At 55.1% G+C, this 15,627-nt stretch overlaps 1 protein-coding gene across 3 annotated transcripts in view; it reads left to right on the top strand.

Annotated features, from left to right (window-relative positions):
- CERCAM (cerebral endothelial cell adhesion molecule) overlaps positions 1 to 15,627 on the top strand; it is a 33,216-nt gene that overhangs the window by 2,945 nt on the left and 14,644 nt on the right. The window contains exons 2-7 of one of the 3 annotated variants that reach the window (XM_023217018.2): positions 480 to 604; positions 6,585 to 6,666; positions 11,066 to 11,185; positions 12,073 to 12,963; positions 14,754 to 14,864; positions 15,034 to 15,151. In XM_023217018.2, coding sequence (XP_023072786.2) covers positions 12,410 to 12,963; positions 14,754 to 14,864; positions 15,034 to 15,151 — 783 coding nt within the window. In that variant the 5' untranslated portion in view covers positions 480 to 604; positions 6,585 to 6,666; positions 11,066 to 11,185; positions 12,073 to 12,409. Of the gene's footprint in view, positions 1 to 479; positions 605 to 6,584; positions 6,667 to 11,065; positions 11,186 to 12,072; positions 12,964 to 14,408; positions 14,670 to 14,753; positions 14,865 to 15,033; positions 15,152 to 15,627 lie in introns of those variants that run through there. The other 2 variants (XM_023217019.2, XM_023217020.2) reach the window with 2 other exon arrangements.

Raw genomic sequence — 15,627 nt, 5'->3', positions numbered from 1 at the left:
TTCTCACTGCATCCTTCTCACTGCATCCTTACTTCTCACTGCATCCTAAGGGGTCCTTCCCAGACCTTGAGATCCCACCCAGCCATAGCCAAGTCACCTTCTGGGTTGTCTTACTTAGCCATGGGATTGTCCCTGTTCCCCTGTCCCCTCCCTAGTCCAGGTTCCGGCCTCAAGAGAGAAGGCCCTAGGGGTACAGGAGTTGGAGGAGGGGGCTTGGCAGCACCACCATCACCACTATCATAAATCTCATTGAAACCCTTCTGCCTACAAGATCAGAGCCTCGTGCTTTTGGCCTTGTAGTTTAGCCTTTCTATTACAGACAGGGAAACTGAGGCCGACAGTGGGGAAGGACTTGCTCAGGGTCACGTAGCAAATTGGTGGTGGAGCAGGAACGGCTCTCAGGCCTCCACATTCCCAGTTGGTTTTCCCTGTCTCTTCTTGACCACTGCTCACCTCAAGTCCTCCCCTGGTGTACCTAGGGTGTGGGGCCTGGCACCCAGTCCTGCCTGGCAGAGCCTGGAGAGAAGTAAGCCGTGGTTGGGTGGAGTAGTTGCCGAGGCCCAGCGCGTTCTCAGCCCGGCTCTTTGTCTGCCGCTTTGTGATGGTAAGTGCTGCTCCTAAATCAGTTCTGTGACACTGTTATTGTTGCCCAGGGCGCAAAGAGTCTAAACTTTTCCCCTGAGGTCAAGAATGTGGCTGGTCCCCAAGCCGCCCAGAGCAGAGGCCTGGGTGGCTGGGGGTGGGGATGGGGCCTCGCCCCGAGCTGGGGCGAGATGTTGGGGGGGAGGGGGTCAGCGGGAACAAAACGCTTTGAAATGCCTCCTCTCCATCACTGCCAACATTGTCCGCTGCCCGCGGGGGGCCTGGCACCGCCTCGCCGGGGCTCCGGCCCCCAGCCCTGGCCAGGCCCGGCCCGACATCTGAAAATGGACAGAAGGTTATTGTCCCTTCCCGCAGCCCTTTGTCTGCCCCAGTTCCAGATGTCTAGGCTGGGACCAGGGAACTGACCCATGGTGGGCAGGGGGGAGGGGACAAAAAGGGAGAGCACGGGTCACTGCATCCTGAGGGGTCGCTCCCAGACCCTGAGATCCCACCCAGCCACAGCCAAGTCACCTTCTGGGTTGTCTTACTTAGCCACGGGATTGTCCCTGTTCCCCTGTCCCCTCCCTAGTCCAGGTCCTGGCCTCAAAAGAGAAGGCCCTAGGGGTGCAGGAGTTGGACCAGGGGGCCTTGGCAGACTCACGGACAGGGCTGAATCCCAGCGCCACCCGGTAACTTGGACAAGTATGGCCCTCTCCCAGCCTGCTTTCCCCATGTAGGGACCATAGACCAGGTTCATTCATTCACAGGTAATGACAGAGCCCTCCTACGTACCAGCTCTGAGCTGAGCATGGGGGCACGCTGTGGTGGATGGGCCACTCGGATCCTGTCCTTGACCATTGTGGTTAAATAGAATAGTAACAGGGAGCATTTCCCACCTACTACCTCTGGGTCCGGTCCTGGGCTAATCACTTTACCTGCATCATCTCAACCTTTCCATAACAAAATCAGAGATGCAGACGCATTGTTCCTGTCTCCATTTTCCAGCTTTGGAGACTGGTAGACTCTGAGAGGTCCAGTCACTTGTCCAAAGCCAGCAGTCTGGAGGCAGCAGAGCTAGGATTCTAGCCCAGGCCGACCGTAACCACCAGGAGGAGTAATCTGCTAATGAATACTTGGAAAGAATCGAGCACAGAAGCTGACACAGCTCCAGACTCAGAACTTGTGGTGTTAACTCCATGCTAGAGTGTCCCCATTCTACAGGTGGGGCGACTGAGGACAGGGAGAGAAAGCCTGGGGTAAAAGCTCCGGGGAACTTAAACAGTAACACCAACAGCAGTTCCAGAGCCACCAGGGCTGGCCAGAGTGAGACAGGCAGACTTGGCTTCAAACCCCAAACCCCAACTCTGGATGAGCTTGGGCAAGTGATTTATTTAGATTCTCTGTGCCTCAGTTTCCCAGTTTCCTCTTCTGTTAAGTAAAAATATTCCCAACTGGCCAGGTATGGTGGCTCATGCCTATAATCCCAGCATTTCGGGAGGCCAAGGTGGGCAGATCACTTGAGGTCAAGAGTTCAAAACCAGCCTGGTCAACATGGTGAAATGGTGAAACCTTGTCTCTACTAAAAATACAAAAATTAGCTGGGCATGGTGACACGTGCTTGTCGTCCCAGCTACAAGCTGGGAAACTGAGGCAGGAGAATTGCTTGAACCAGGGAGGCAGAGGTTGCAGTGAGTCAAGATAGTACCACTGCACTCCAGCCTAGGCGACACAGCAACAGAATCCGTCTCAAAAAAAAAAAAAAGAAAGAATTCCTGACTTCACAGGGTTGTTGTGAAAATCAAGTTAGATAATACATTTAAAGCACTTAGCAGGCTGGGTGTGGTGGCTCACACCTGTAATCCCAGCACTTTGGGAGGCTGAGGCAGGTACATCACCTGAGGTCAGGAGTTGGAGACCAGCCTGACCAACATGGCGAAACCCCATCTCCACTAAAAATACAAAAATCAGCTGGGTGTGGTGGCAGATGCCTGTAATCCCAGCTACTCTGGAGGCTGAGGCAGGAGAATCGCTTGAACCTGGGAGGCAGAGGCTGCAGTGAGCCGAGATCATGCCACTGCTCTCCAGCCTGGGTGACAGAGTGAGACTCTGTTGCCCATCCCAAGAAAAAGCACTTAGCAGATGCCTGGCACACAGCAAACGGTTAATGATAGCTATTATTATTATTATTCTGAATAAGGTTAACATTTATCCCTTTGAGCTTCCTGCTGGGTTCACCTGAGGACAAGGCTCTGTGGAGCAGGGCGGGGGTTAGGAGTTGTTGAAGGGGGTGGGGATAGCAAAACTTGGTTTTCTTGGGGTCTCTAGAAGTCCCGAGATGGGCTAGTTCTGTGGGTCAGGGGGAGGCAGAAGGGATCAGGGCTGAGAGAGGGAAGGGGCTGCCTGGGCCCAAAGGAGTTAACAGCTCCCAGGACCTGGCTCAGTAGGGCTGCCACGCTGCAGCCACAGCAACGATTTTAGCAGAGGAGCCAGGACTGCTTCCTGATGGGCAAAACAGCTGGCTGCCCAGAGAAAACAGCTGGCCTGGCCCCAGCCTCCTGAGAACAGAGGCAGAGCCTCAGAGGAGGACAGCTGCACATCTGGGATCCTGGGAGAGGAGGGCATGGCCAAAAGGGAGAGAGAGGGTGGTCTGTGGAAGTGTGTGTGGGTGTTGGGTGGACCCCCAGAATGGGGGGGTTGAGGGCAGATTCCTAGAGCAGAGCCCAGGGTGTGCTAAGTCCAAGCAGAATGGGCAGGGATGCCTCCAGCTGGACTTTGAGGGTCTCAGTCTTCCCTCAAATAGGAAAGATGAGGGGCAGGGGAGGATCTTGGGGACAAGCCTCTGCTCAGCCCTGGGTCCTCTGGGAACCGGGCTTGGGGCCGGAGGTGGGGAGGGTGCCCAAGCTGAGCTCCTGGATTCCCATCTGCCGAGCTGCACCCAGAACCAGGAGTGGGGCGCAGGCCCATCCTCTGGCCAGGATCCTGGGCTCCCTTGGCCACAAAGCAGGACAGGGGACCAGAGATCCCCCAACTCAGGAGACGTGAAGCTGGCAGCTGGTAAGAGCATCCAAGCATCCTCTCTGCTTTGGGTCCCCATTTCAAGCCTGTTTGGCTGCCAGGCCATGAGGACTCCCAAACCGGGGGCCCTACCTGGGCCCTGGGGCACCCCCAGGCTCCCCCTACCCATTGGCAAGGAAGCAGCACCTGGGACCTCAAATGAGGTGGGGCAGGGTATGCAGAGGGTTAATGGGGGTGTGGCCAGAGTCCACTGAACCAGAGCAGCCTACCTGGGTTCCTGACCCCCAACTCCCAGTGGCCTGATACCCCTAGTTTCTGTTTGGCCCAAAGGGGCTCTAGTAGCCCACCTCCCTAACCTCCAGGAGTAGGGGTTAGCCCCCAGTTTGAGTCTGCCAGCCTCAGCTCCCCTCTCCCTGGTGAAGCCATGCTACAAAGCCTTTACCAGGAGCAGGCAGGCCAGTTCTTGCAGGGTCTCTACTCCAGGAAGCCAGAGTCAAGCCTGAGGTGCTGGCGCCACCACCTGGATTTGGTCGGAACTACAATGGCTGAAGTGGGTGAGGATGCTGCAGGCAGAAACCAGCAGTCCCACCAGGTGTCAGCCCCATAGGACCCGGATCCGGATCTGGCTCAGCCAGATGAGCCCAAGAAATCATTTTTTTCCAGGCATGACCCAGCTAATGAGGTCTTAGGCTCCACAGGACAGCACTTTTTTTCTGTTTTTGAGACAGAGATTTGCTCTTGTTGCCCAGGCTGGAGTGCAATGGCACAATCTCCGCTCACTGCAACCTCTGCCTCCTGGGTTCAAGCGATTCTCCTGCCTCAGCCTCCCGAGTAGCTGGGATTACAGGCAGCCCCAACCACCCCTGTCTAATTTTGTATTTTTTCTTAGAGACAGGGTTTCTCCATGTTGGCCAGGCTGCTCTCGAACTCCCAACCTCAGGTGATCCACCTGCCTCAGCCTCCCAAAGTGCTGGGATTACAGGTGTGAGCCACCATGCCCACCCGCCCCAGCCTCCCAAAGTGCTGGGATTACAGGCGTGACAGGCGTGAGCCACCGTGCCCGGGTTTTTTTTTTTTTTTTTTTTTTTTTTTTTTTTTTGAGATGGAGTCTTGCTCTGTAGCCCAGGCTGGAGTGCAGTGACACGATCTTGGCTCACTGCAACCTCTGCCTCCTAGGTCCCGGTCCAAGAAATTCTCCTGCCTCAGCCTCCCAAGTAGCTGGGATTATAGGCACGCGTCATCATGCCCATCTAATTTTTGTATTTTTAGTAAGGATTACATGCCTGTAATCCCAGCACTTTGGGAGGCCGAGGTGGGTGAATCACGAGGTCAGGAGTTCAAGACAAGCCTGGCCAAGATGGTGAAACCCTGTCTCTACTAAAAATACAAAAATTAGCCGGGCACGGTGGCGGGCGCCTGTAATCGCAACTACTCTGGAGGCTGAGGCAGGAGAACTGCTTGAACCCGGGAGGCCGAGGTTGCAGTGAGCTGAGACCTTGCCATTGCACTCCAGCCTGGGTGACAGAGCGAGACTCCGTCTCAAAAAAAAAAAAAGAAAAGAAAAGAAAAGAAAAAGAAAAAGAAAATCCAAAACCCTGCCACATGGCCAGGTGCAGTGGCTCACACCTGTAATCTCAGCACTTTGGGAGGCTGAGGTGGGCGGATCACCTGAGGTCAGGAATTTGAGACCAGCCTGGCCAACACTGGCAAAACCCTGTCTCTACTAAAAATACAAAAGTTAGTCGGGCGTGGTGGCGCATGCCTGTAATCCCAGCTACTCGGGAGGCTGAGGCAGGAGAATCGCTTGAACCCAGGAGGTGGAGGTTGCAGTGAGCTGAGATCGCACCACTGCACTCCAGCCTGGGTGACAGAGACTCCCTCTCAAACACAAAACCAAAACCAAAACCAAAACCCTACCATAGTTTCAAGGCACTGGGTGACCTGGCCGTTCCCACCTATTTGACCTCACCTCTTACCATATCCCCTTGCTCACCTTGCTCCAGTCACACTGGCCGCCTTGCATGTTCCCACCTCAGGGCCTTTGCTCTACCTATTCCTGCATCCGGGGAACACTCTTCCCGCAGATCCCTCCTTGATTAGCTCTTCCTTTTGTTCCAAAACGTCTTCCCTGACCCCTCTGTCTGAATGTTGCTCTACTCCCAACTACTCTCAGTTCTCTGTCTGTCTCCTTCCTTCCTTCCTTCCTTCCTTCCTTCCTTCCTTCCTTCCTTCCTTCCTTCCTTCCTTCCTTCCTTCCCTCTCTCTCTCTCTCTTTGCCAGTGTCTGCCTCTGTTGCCCAGGCTGCAGTGCAGTGCCGCAATCTCAGCTCGCTGCAACCTCTGCCTCCCGGGCTCAAGTGATTCTCCCACCTCAACCTCCTGAGTAGCTGGGACTACAGGTGTGCAGCACCATGCTCGGCTAATTTTTGTATTTTTTGTAGAGAGAGGGTTTCACCATGTTGGCCAGGCTGGTCTCAAACTCCTGAGCTCGAGCAATGTGCCTGCCTTGGCTTCCCAAAGTGCTGGGATTACAGGTGTGAGCCACTGCCTTCAGCCTACTCTCAGTTCTTGATTACGTGTTTCAATTTGTTCATGGCATTTACCATTCCTTGAAATTATCTCGGCCGGGCTTGGTGGCTCAAGCCTGTAATCCCAGCACTTTGGGAGGCCGAGACGGGCGGATCACGAGGTCAGGAGATCGAGACCATCCTGGCGAACACGTTGAAACCCTGTCTCTACTAAAAAAAAATACAAAAAACTAGCCGGGCGAGGTGGCGGGCGCCTGTAGTCCCAGCTACTAGGGAGGCTGAGGCAGGAGAATGGCATCAACCCAGGAGGCGGAGCTTGCAGTGAGCTGAGATCCGGCCACTGCACTCCAGCCTGGGCGACAGAGCGAGACTCTGTCTCAACAAAAAAAAAAAAAAAAGAAAAAGAAATTATCTCTTCATTGATTGTTTTGCTTGTTTCCTATCTGTCTCTCCTCACCAGAATGTAAGGAGCCAAGGAACAGAGACTGCGTCTGTTTTGTGCACCTCTGTATTCCCAGCCCCTTGCGTTCCATCTGCACATAGTAAGTACTCAGGAAATAGTTGCTGAATGAACAGGATCATATAGAGTGACCTGTAGGATATGTCTCCCAGACATGGCATCAGGGAAATCTTTGCAGAGAGAGGAAGTTTGGGCTGAGACTATAGGACTCAGAGTGTAGAAGCTGTCCAGTAAAGACCAGTCCAGGCAGCGGGACCAAGGGAAAAAATAGAAAAGGATGTGGGAAGGTCCAAAAGCATGGAGTATTCTGGAAACTGTAAATCGTGCAATTTGGCTGGAGCATAAGGTTGGGTCAGAGGGAGGACTTGCAGACCAGAAGAGGTGGAGAAGATGCAGGCAGGCCATGAAGGGCCTTGTTGCCCCTTGAGGGGTTGAGCTCTGTGCCTGGCAGTGGCCGCCCTGAAGGGAGTTATTGTCAGGCATTTTAGAACGGGGTGCTGGCCAGGCTCAGTAGCTCACATCTGCAGTCCCAGCACTTTGGGAGGCTGAGGTGGGAGGATCGCTTAAGTCCAGTAGTTCAAGACCAGCCTGGGCAGCATAGTGAGATCCCTGTATCAGTAAAATAATTATTTACTTATTTTGTATCTACAAAATAAGTAAATAAATAAATATTAGGCATATACCTGTAGTCCCAGCTACTCAGGAGGCTGAGGCAGGAGGATGGCTTGAGTCCTGGAGTTCGAGGCTGCAGTGAGCAATGATCATGCTACTGTACTCCAGCCTGGGTGACAGAGTCAGACTCTATCTCAATTAAAAAAAAAAAAAGGAGGGCTGCTGAGGCCAGGCACAGTGGCTCACACCTGTAATCCCAACACTGGGAGGCTAAGGCAGGAGGATCACTTGAGCCCAGGAGTTCAAGACCAGCCTAGGCTGGGTGCAGTGGCTCACACCTATAATCCCAGCACTTTGGGAAGCTGAGGTGGGTGAATTGCCTGAGCTCAGGAGTTCAAGACCAGCCTAGGCAACATGATGAAACCCCATCTCTACTAAAATACAACAACAATAACAAAAATTAGCTAGGCTTGGTGGTGCGCCTATAATCCCAGCTATTCAGGAGGCTGAGGCAGGAGAATCACCTCAACCTGGGAGGCAGAGGTTACAGTGAGGGAAGATTGTGACACTGTACTCCAGCCTGGGTGACAGAATGAGACTCTGTCTGGAAAAAAAAAAAAAAAAAAAAAAAGACTAGCTCAGGCAACATAGTGAGACCCCGTGGTGCATGCCTGTAGCCTCATGCAGTTCCAGCTATTCAGGAGGCTGATGTGGGAGGATCACTTGAGCCCAGGAGTTCACACCTGCAGTGAGCTATGATTAGACCCCTGCACTCCAGCCTGAGTGACAGAAAGAGACCCTATCGCTAAAAAAAGTAAAAGAAAAGAAAAGGCTGCTGCATACAGAATGGTCTCCAGGGAGAGAGTCTGGTGGTGGGAGGATGGGGTGGGGATGGGGGCTGGAAGATACAGTGGCCCAGGTTGAGGGACGCTGATACCCTGAGCCAGGCAAATGGGTGGTGCAGAAGGGAAGAGCTGGCCACCTGCAGGAGATGCTAAGGAGGCAGCCTGGCCAGGAGCAGGGATGGAGAGAGAGACGGCCTCCTCATCTGCAACATCCAGGTCTCCAGCCTGAGGGACTGGATGGGCCGAAGTACCGTTCCCTAGAGAAGGGGAGCACGGGACAGGGTGCAGAGTTGGAGAAAAGACTGGGGTACCATTTGGGACAGAAAGAGTTTGGGTCCAGGTGAGAAGCTGAGATGTCAGGTTTCCAAAAAGAGGGAGTGGGTGGCTGGGCACAGTGGCTCACACCTATAATCCCAGCACTTTGGGAGGCTAAGGCGAGCAGATCACTTGAGGTCAGGAAGTGGGGAATGCTGACTGGTCAGGTTGGAGATGGAATCATAGGAGGTGGAAGTTAGGTGTTCTTAATGTCTTCTGTTCCTGGGTGCGATGGTAGAACTGGTTGGGCCAGATTACCGGTCTGGGTGGTGTCAGCTGATCCATCGAGTACAGGGTCTGCAAAATATCTCAAGCACTGACTTTAGGTTTTACAATAGTGATATTACCCCAGGAGCAATTTGGGGAGGATCCAAAGGCTGCATGACCCTTAAATTGTAATTTCTAATCTTATAGCTAATTTGTTAGTCCTGCAAAGGCAGACTGGACCCTAGGCAAGAAGGGGGGTCTTTTTGGGAAAGGGCTGTTATAAATTTTGTTTCAGAGTCAAACCATGAACTGAATTGCTTCCCAAAGTTAGTTCAGCCTATGCCCAGGAGTGAACAAGGACAGCTTAAGGGTTAGAAACAAGATAGAGTCAGTTAGGTCTGATTTGTTTCACTGTCATAATTTCCTGAGTTCTAATTTTGCAAAGGCGGTTTCACAGGGGCCATTCTGTTGAGGAGGGGTGCGCCTCCTGAGGCTGGCTGAGGGAAGAGGTGGAAGGTTTGGAGGCTGGAAATGAGAGTTCCCAGGTAATGGCTTCTATTTTCTCCAAAAAGTAGTAGGGAGATTTTTGCTGGGGGAGAGGAGTGGTGGAATGAGGGATTGAGAAGACTGGAGGCTTTTTTTTTTTTTTTTTTTGAGACAGAGTCTCACTCTGTCACCCCGACTGGAGTGCAGTGGCATGATCTCAGGTCACTGCAATGCCTGCCTCCTAGGTTCAACTCCTAGAATCCCAAGTGGCTGGAGTTACCGGCATGTGCCACCACACCTGGCTAATTTCTTTTTGTATTATTGTTATTATTTTTTGAGATGGAGTTCCGCTCTTGTTGACCAGGCTGGAATGCAATGGCGTGATCTCGGCTCACTGCAACTTTCGCCCCACGGGTTCAAGTGATTCTCCTGCCTCAGCCTCCTGAGTAGCTGGTATTACAGACATGCGCCACCATGCCCCACTAATTTTGTGTTTTTAGTGGAGACGAGGTTTCTCCATGTTGGTCAGGCTGGTCTTGAGCTCCCGACCTCAGGTGATCCACCCACCTCGGCCTCCCAAAGTGCTAGGATTACAGGTGTGAGCCACCGCACCCGGCCCCTTTTTTGTATTTTTAATAGAGACAGGGTTTCACTGTGTTTCCTAGGCTGGTCTTGAACTCCTGGTCCGCCCATCTCAGCCTCCCAAAGTCCTGGGATTACAGGCATGAGCCACTGTGCCTCAGTGACTGGAGGCATTTGAAATGCCCTGAGGGGAATGGGCAGGGGACACAGGGAAACAGGATTCTTGGGCTGGGTGAGAGCCCAACTGAGGGTAGAGACCCTGAGTTTGCAGTAGCCCCAACCTACCCCAAAGCAAGATGGCTATTGGGGTTTCCAGGCAGGTGTGATGGGAAAACCTGGAGGCAAGAAAGTTAGTGACAGGCTGGACTACTGGGGAGGATGGGAGGACTAGGGGGAAGAGGAGGACTTGAGGCCAGGGAAGAATCTGGAAGCCCCCTATCTTAGTCCCTTTGGGCTGCTATAACAACATATCTTAGACTGCATAATGTATAAGCAACAGAAATTTATCAGCTGGGCACGGTGTCTCACACCTGTAATCCCAGCACTTTGGGAGGCTGAGGCGGCTGGATTACCTGAGGTCAGGAATTTGAGACCAGGCTGACCAACATAGTGAAAACACATCTCTACTAAAAATACAAAAAATTAGCCGGTCATGGTGGTATGCGCCTGTAATCCCAGCTACTTGGGAGACTGAAGCAGGAAAATCGCTTGAACGCTCCACACCCACGCCCCTCCCCCGCCAAAAAATAAAGGAAATTTATTGCTTATAGTTCTGGGGGTTGGGAGGTCCAAGATCAAGGCGTCAGCAGATTCACCTGTTCCTCATACATACGGCCTTCTAGGTATGTCTTCTTGTGGCAGAAGTTGTGGACAAGCTCCCCAGGCCTCTTTTCCTTTTTGAGACAGAGTCTCGCTCTGTCACCAGGCTGGAGTACAGTGGCATGACCTTGGCTCACTGCAACCTCTGCCTCCGGGGTTCAAACGATTCTCCCAACTCAGCCTCCTGAGTAGCTGGGACTACAGGTGCCTGTCCGCCCGGCTAATTTTTTCTATTTTTTAGTAGAGTCGGGGTTTCGCCGTGTTAGCCAGGATGGTCTTGACCTCCTGACCTCGTGATCTGCCCGCCTCTGCCTCCCAAAGTGCTGGGATTACAGGCTTGAGCCACCGCGCCCGGCCGGCCTGCCTCTTAATACCCTGACATTAACATTAGGTTTCAACTTGCGAGTTTTGGGGGTCAGGGACATTCAGACCATAGCACCCTTGGACCAATAGGACAGGCAGAGGCTGTGGAATGACTGGGGTGGGTGAAGTAGGGAACACTGCTTTGCTTTAAAAAGGGAATCCCTCTTCTGGGGCTGGGAGTGGCTTCCCACAGGGGACTGCCGTGCAAAGGAGGAGGAATCTGGCATCTCTCCAGGATGCTTCTCATTGCAGGGCCGCTGGCCTAGAAATGGCCTCAAATGGAAGCTGCGACCGGATCCTGGTGGAGGTTTTGGAGCTAGGCTAGAGATGAGGAGTCCAGGGTTCAGTGTGCAGGTGCTGCTCCTGCGCTAGGTAAGTCCCTTCCTCTGTGGACCTCCAGCCCTCCCCTTCCAGTGCAGATAGTGTGCACAACCCTAGCTCCCCTCCCTGAGCCTGGGAAAAGGCTGAAGGGAGACCCCGTGGTGTTCCTAGGAAAGGAGCCCTTCCCAGCGGTGGGAGGGTGAAAGGGGAGCCTCCCTCTCCTCCAGTCCTGTCTTCCCAGCCCCAGGGCGGAGCTCTTCCTGTGTGTCAGCCTCCACGCGGGAAAAGTTGCCAGTGCATTCATTCTCTCGAGGAATCCCTGCAAGCCCTCCCAGACAGGTGGTGTTATCAGCCCGATTTTACCGAGAGGCTGCTGAGGGAAAGTGACCTGTCTGAGGTTGGTGACAGACACCCAGTTTGATCCCATCTGCGGTGCCCTCAGGCCTCTCCCTTTTCTGCTTCTCTCCCGAGAGACTGGAGAGTCCTTTCCCTCCTAGCAGGGTCCTAAGGACCCCGGCGGTGCTCCAGGGGAGCCAACATCCCCTGCTTTGGAGGGCGTGGTGTGCCCTAGTTCTACACTCAGACCAAGAGAGAGCCGAGGGCTGTGCCTTTTTTTTTTCTTTTTTTTTTTTTTTTTTTTTGAGACAGAGTCTGTCACTCAGGCTGGAGTGCAGTGGCGCGATCTCGGCTCACTGCAACCTCCGCCTCCCGGGTTCAAGTGATTCTCCTACTTCAGCCTCCCAAGTAGCTGGGAGTACAGGCACCGCACCCGCCACCATGCCCGGCTAATGTTTGTATTTTTAGTACAGATGGGTTTTCACCATGTTGGCTAGGCTGGTCTTGAATGGATCTCAGGTGATCCGCCTGCCTCGGCCTCCCAAAGTGCTAGGATTACAGGCTTGAGCTACCACGCCCGGCCTGACTGTGCTCTTTTAAAGGGCCGAAGCAATGCGAGTGCTAGCGACCGAGGCAAGGAGGTGACGCGCAGGGGACTTAAGGAGCGGACCGCCGCGGGAGGACGCGCCCAGGTCAGGGGGACTCCCTCTGCGACCCCCACAATGGGTCTCCGGCCCACGCGTGGCCCGTCTGGTCTGCGGAGCTGGCGCCGGGGCCGCCAGAGGGCGCCCGGGGCGGAGGAGGGGGCGGGAGCCGGGGAAGCCCGGGGAGGTGGTGGCAGAGCCGGCGCCGCCCCGCGGGGTCTGCGGCTCAGGTCTTAAGGGTCGGCTGCATGGGCCGGGGAATCCGGATTCCGGGGGTTCAACGCCCAGGGGTTCCATGAGCCCCTACTGTTCTCGGATGCCTGGCCGGCCCCGACGCACTCGTCCCAGCACCCCTCCCCCGTCCCCATCCTCCGGCCCCTCCCCTGTCGCCCCTCCGGGATCCAGCCGGGCGCGGCCGCTCCAGGGTCGCGGCTGGCGCGAGTCCCCGGGCCCTGGCCCTCCGGTACCCCAGGCCAAGGACAGAAAACGTGAGCATCCACGCGCAGGGGTGGGGAGGGGAATCCCACTCTGGGGGTGCACTGCCCCGCCCTCTCCGGGTCTGCCTCGGCCCCGCCTGGGCCCCAAGCCCCGCCCCCTCCCCTCGGCCGGCCGGAGAGCCCCCGGGGCCGCCGCAGCCGCCCAAGCGCCCGCCATGCGCGCTGCCCCCGCCGCGCCGCTGCTTCAGCTGCTGCTCCTGCTGGGGCTGTGGCTGGAGGCTGTGGGCGTTGCAGAGTCGCCGCTGCCCGCCGTGGTCCTTGCCATCCTGGCCCGCAATGCCGAACACTCGCTGCCCCACTACCTGGGCGCGCTGGAGCGGCTGGACTACCCCCGGGCCAGGATGGCCCTCTGGTGAGAGACACGGGCATTGGCACCCAGTGGGCACCTAACCCCCAGCCTCGCAGATGGCCCCCGCCCCCAGCGGGCCTGTCTGCTCGCTCCCTGCCCAGACACCACCTAGATAGGCCCCTCCCCTCACAGACGGCCCTGCCAGCCCGAGCCCCCAGATAGGACCCCGAGCCCCCTGCTGGGAGACCTCTGAGGCCACAGGCCGACTCGAGACACCCACCCCTCCTTCTGGTCCCCTACTCCTTCCTCTTGGGGCCTTCCCTGGGTGTAGTTTGGGCGCAGCCAGCCCTTTTCACCCCAGCCTTCAGGGCCCAGCTCAACCCCGGTGGGACCTGTGGTTGGCTGGATTTGAAGAGAAGCAGACAGGAACCTCTGAAGTCCCCTGGGGCCCAACGTGGCAGGTGGGGGGTGCCATCAGCACTGGGCTCCCGGCTGTGCAGGGGAGTCAGACCGACTCCCTCTCCCTCAGGGCTGGGGCCAGCTCTCTTGGTAGAGGGGCAGGATCCTGTCAGCCAAGGGCAGTCCCCCTTCCTGGAGCCTCTCCCCTCTGGCATCTCTGTGCCCACAGGGCACTGGGATCGGAGGCCACAACCCCAGGTCTGTAGACACCAGAACAGGGAGGAGTCCCTGGCTGAGGTTGGGGGTAAACTGAGAAAAATGACAAGCCACCCTCTACAACACACCCCAGCTGGGCTGGGGGGGGTGGAGCCCTGGCCTGGGGAGGCCGCCCACAATGACCACAGTTTGGGAGTTTGTTAGTTCCCACCCCTGTAAGACTTGACACGTAGTCTTCATTTCTGGGGAATTGGCTTAAAGGGGCAGCATCATCCAAAACCTGGGCACTTGGCTAAAGCCCCTATCTCTGTTATGGGAGCCCCTTCCCCAGGAGAGGGGAGGGTGTGCCCCATGACAGCGGAGCTTGGGCCCATCTGCATTCTCAGGGACTCACAAAGCATGGTTTGGTCCTTATTACAACCTGGGGGTGGAAGAAAGCAGCAGCTCTTCTGTCTAGTCCCCATTCAGAGAGGGACAGGGGCTGGCCTGTGGTCACACAGCCACAGGTCACACAGGTAGGTATCTGCCCACCTAACGAAGGTAACCAGGGAATGCGGCAGGTGTGATCCTTAAAGTCGAGGTACTTTTCATCTTTCAAAATGCATTCGTTGGCCAGGCAACGTGGCTCACGCCTGTAATTTCAGCACTTTGGGAGGCTGAAGTGGGCAGATCACCTGAGGTGAGGAGTTCAAGACTAGCCTGGCCAACATGGTGAAACCCTGTCTATACTAAACACACAAAAATTAGCGGGGCATGGTGGCGCATGCCTGTAATCCCAGGTACTTGGGAGGCTGAGGCAGGTACTTGAACCCGGGACATGGAGGTTGCAGTGAGTCGAGATCACACCACTGCACTGCAGCCTGGGCGATAGAGCAAGATTATGTCTCAAAAAAAAGAAAAAAATATATACACACACACACACACACACACACACACACATATATGCTTTCGTCTTCTCTTCTCTTGGTCCATGACATAGGCAAGAAAGCTTAAGTTATAGAGGGAAGACGTGAAGCCCAGAGAAAGATGGGACTTGCCTGAGGTCACACAGCAGGTCACAGAACTGTGATGGTGACCTGGCTGTGCTGCCTCCAGCCTCTCTGCTGTAACATGCCTACCCTTCACTGTTCCACGGAGAGCCCGGCCTCAAAGGTGTTGGTGCTTCGGGGTCAAGGCTGCCTTGGGGTTCAATCCTTCTGTGGCTGTGCCCCCTCAGCCTTTTTTCTTCCCGTTCCCAGGTGTGCCACGGACCACAATGTGGACAACACCACAGAGATGCTGCAGGAGTGGCTGGCAGCTGTGGGCGACGGCTATGCCGCTGTGGTCTGGAGGCCCGAGGGGGAGCCCAGGTGGTGATCTGAGGGGAAGGGTACTGGGGAAGATGGAGAACAGCTGCAGTCCAGAGAGGAAAAGGGACAGCCCAGAGCCACAGCCTCCAAGCCAGGGCCCTGTCCACTGCCTTGCAGAGAGGGAGGGGCATGTACCCCATGGGAACATCTCACGTCTCTACCCCCTCAGGTTCTACCCAGATGAAGAGGGTCCCAAGCATTGGACCAAAGAAAGGCACCAGTTTCTGATGGAGCTGAAGCAGGAAGCCCTCACCTTTGCCAGGGACTGGGGGGCCGACTATATCCTGGTAAGGAAGTCTGGCTAGAATTGGGCTTCTGAAAGGTAGTAGTATCTGTCCCTGATAGAAATCTGGGTATAGGCTGGGCGCAGTGGCTCATGCCTATAATCTTAGCACTTTGGGAGGCCAAGGCAGGTGGATCACCTGAGGTCAGGAGTTCAAGACCAGCCTGGCTAACATGGTGATACCCCGTCTCTACTAAAAATACAATAATTAGCTGGGCATGGTGGCAGGTAATTATTGTATTCCCAGCTACTCAGGAGGCTGAGGCATGAGAATCACATGAACCTGGGAGGCGGAGGTTGCACTGAACTGAAATCACACCGCTGCACCCCAGCCTGGGTGACAAGAGTGAAACTCGGTCTCAAAAAAAAAAAAAAGTAAAACAAATCTGGGTGTGACTGACCCACTGGAAGTCTGGGTCCTTCAACAGGCTATCTGGGCCAGAGCCCAGACCAGATGTTCAGATTGGATCCCTATGTTAA

Source organism: Piliocolobus tephrosceles, chromosome 14, assembly GCF_002776525.5.
Source record: "Piliocolobus tephrosceles isolate RC106 chromosome 14, ASM277652v3, whole genome shotgun sequence".
Taxonomy (NCBI): Eukaryota; Metazoa; Chordata; class Mammalia; order Primates; family Cercopithecidae; genus Piliocolobus; species Piliocolobus tephrosceles.
This window is presented reverse-complemented; position numbering and strand designations above follow the sequence as displayed.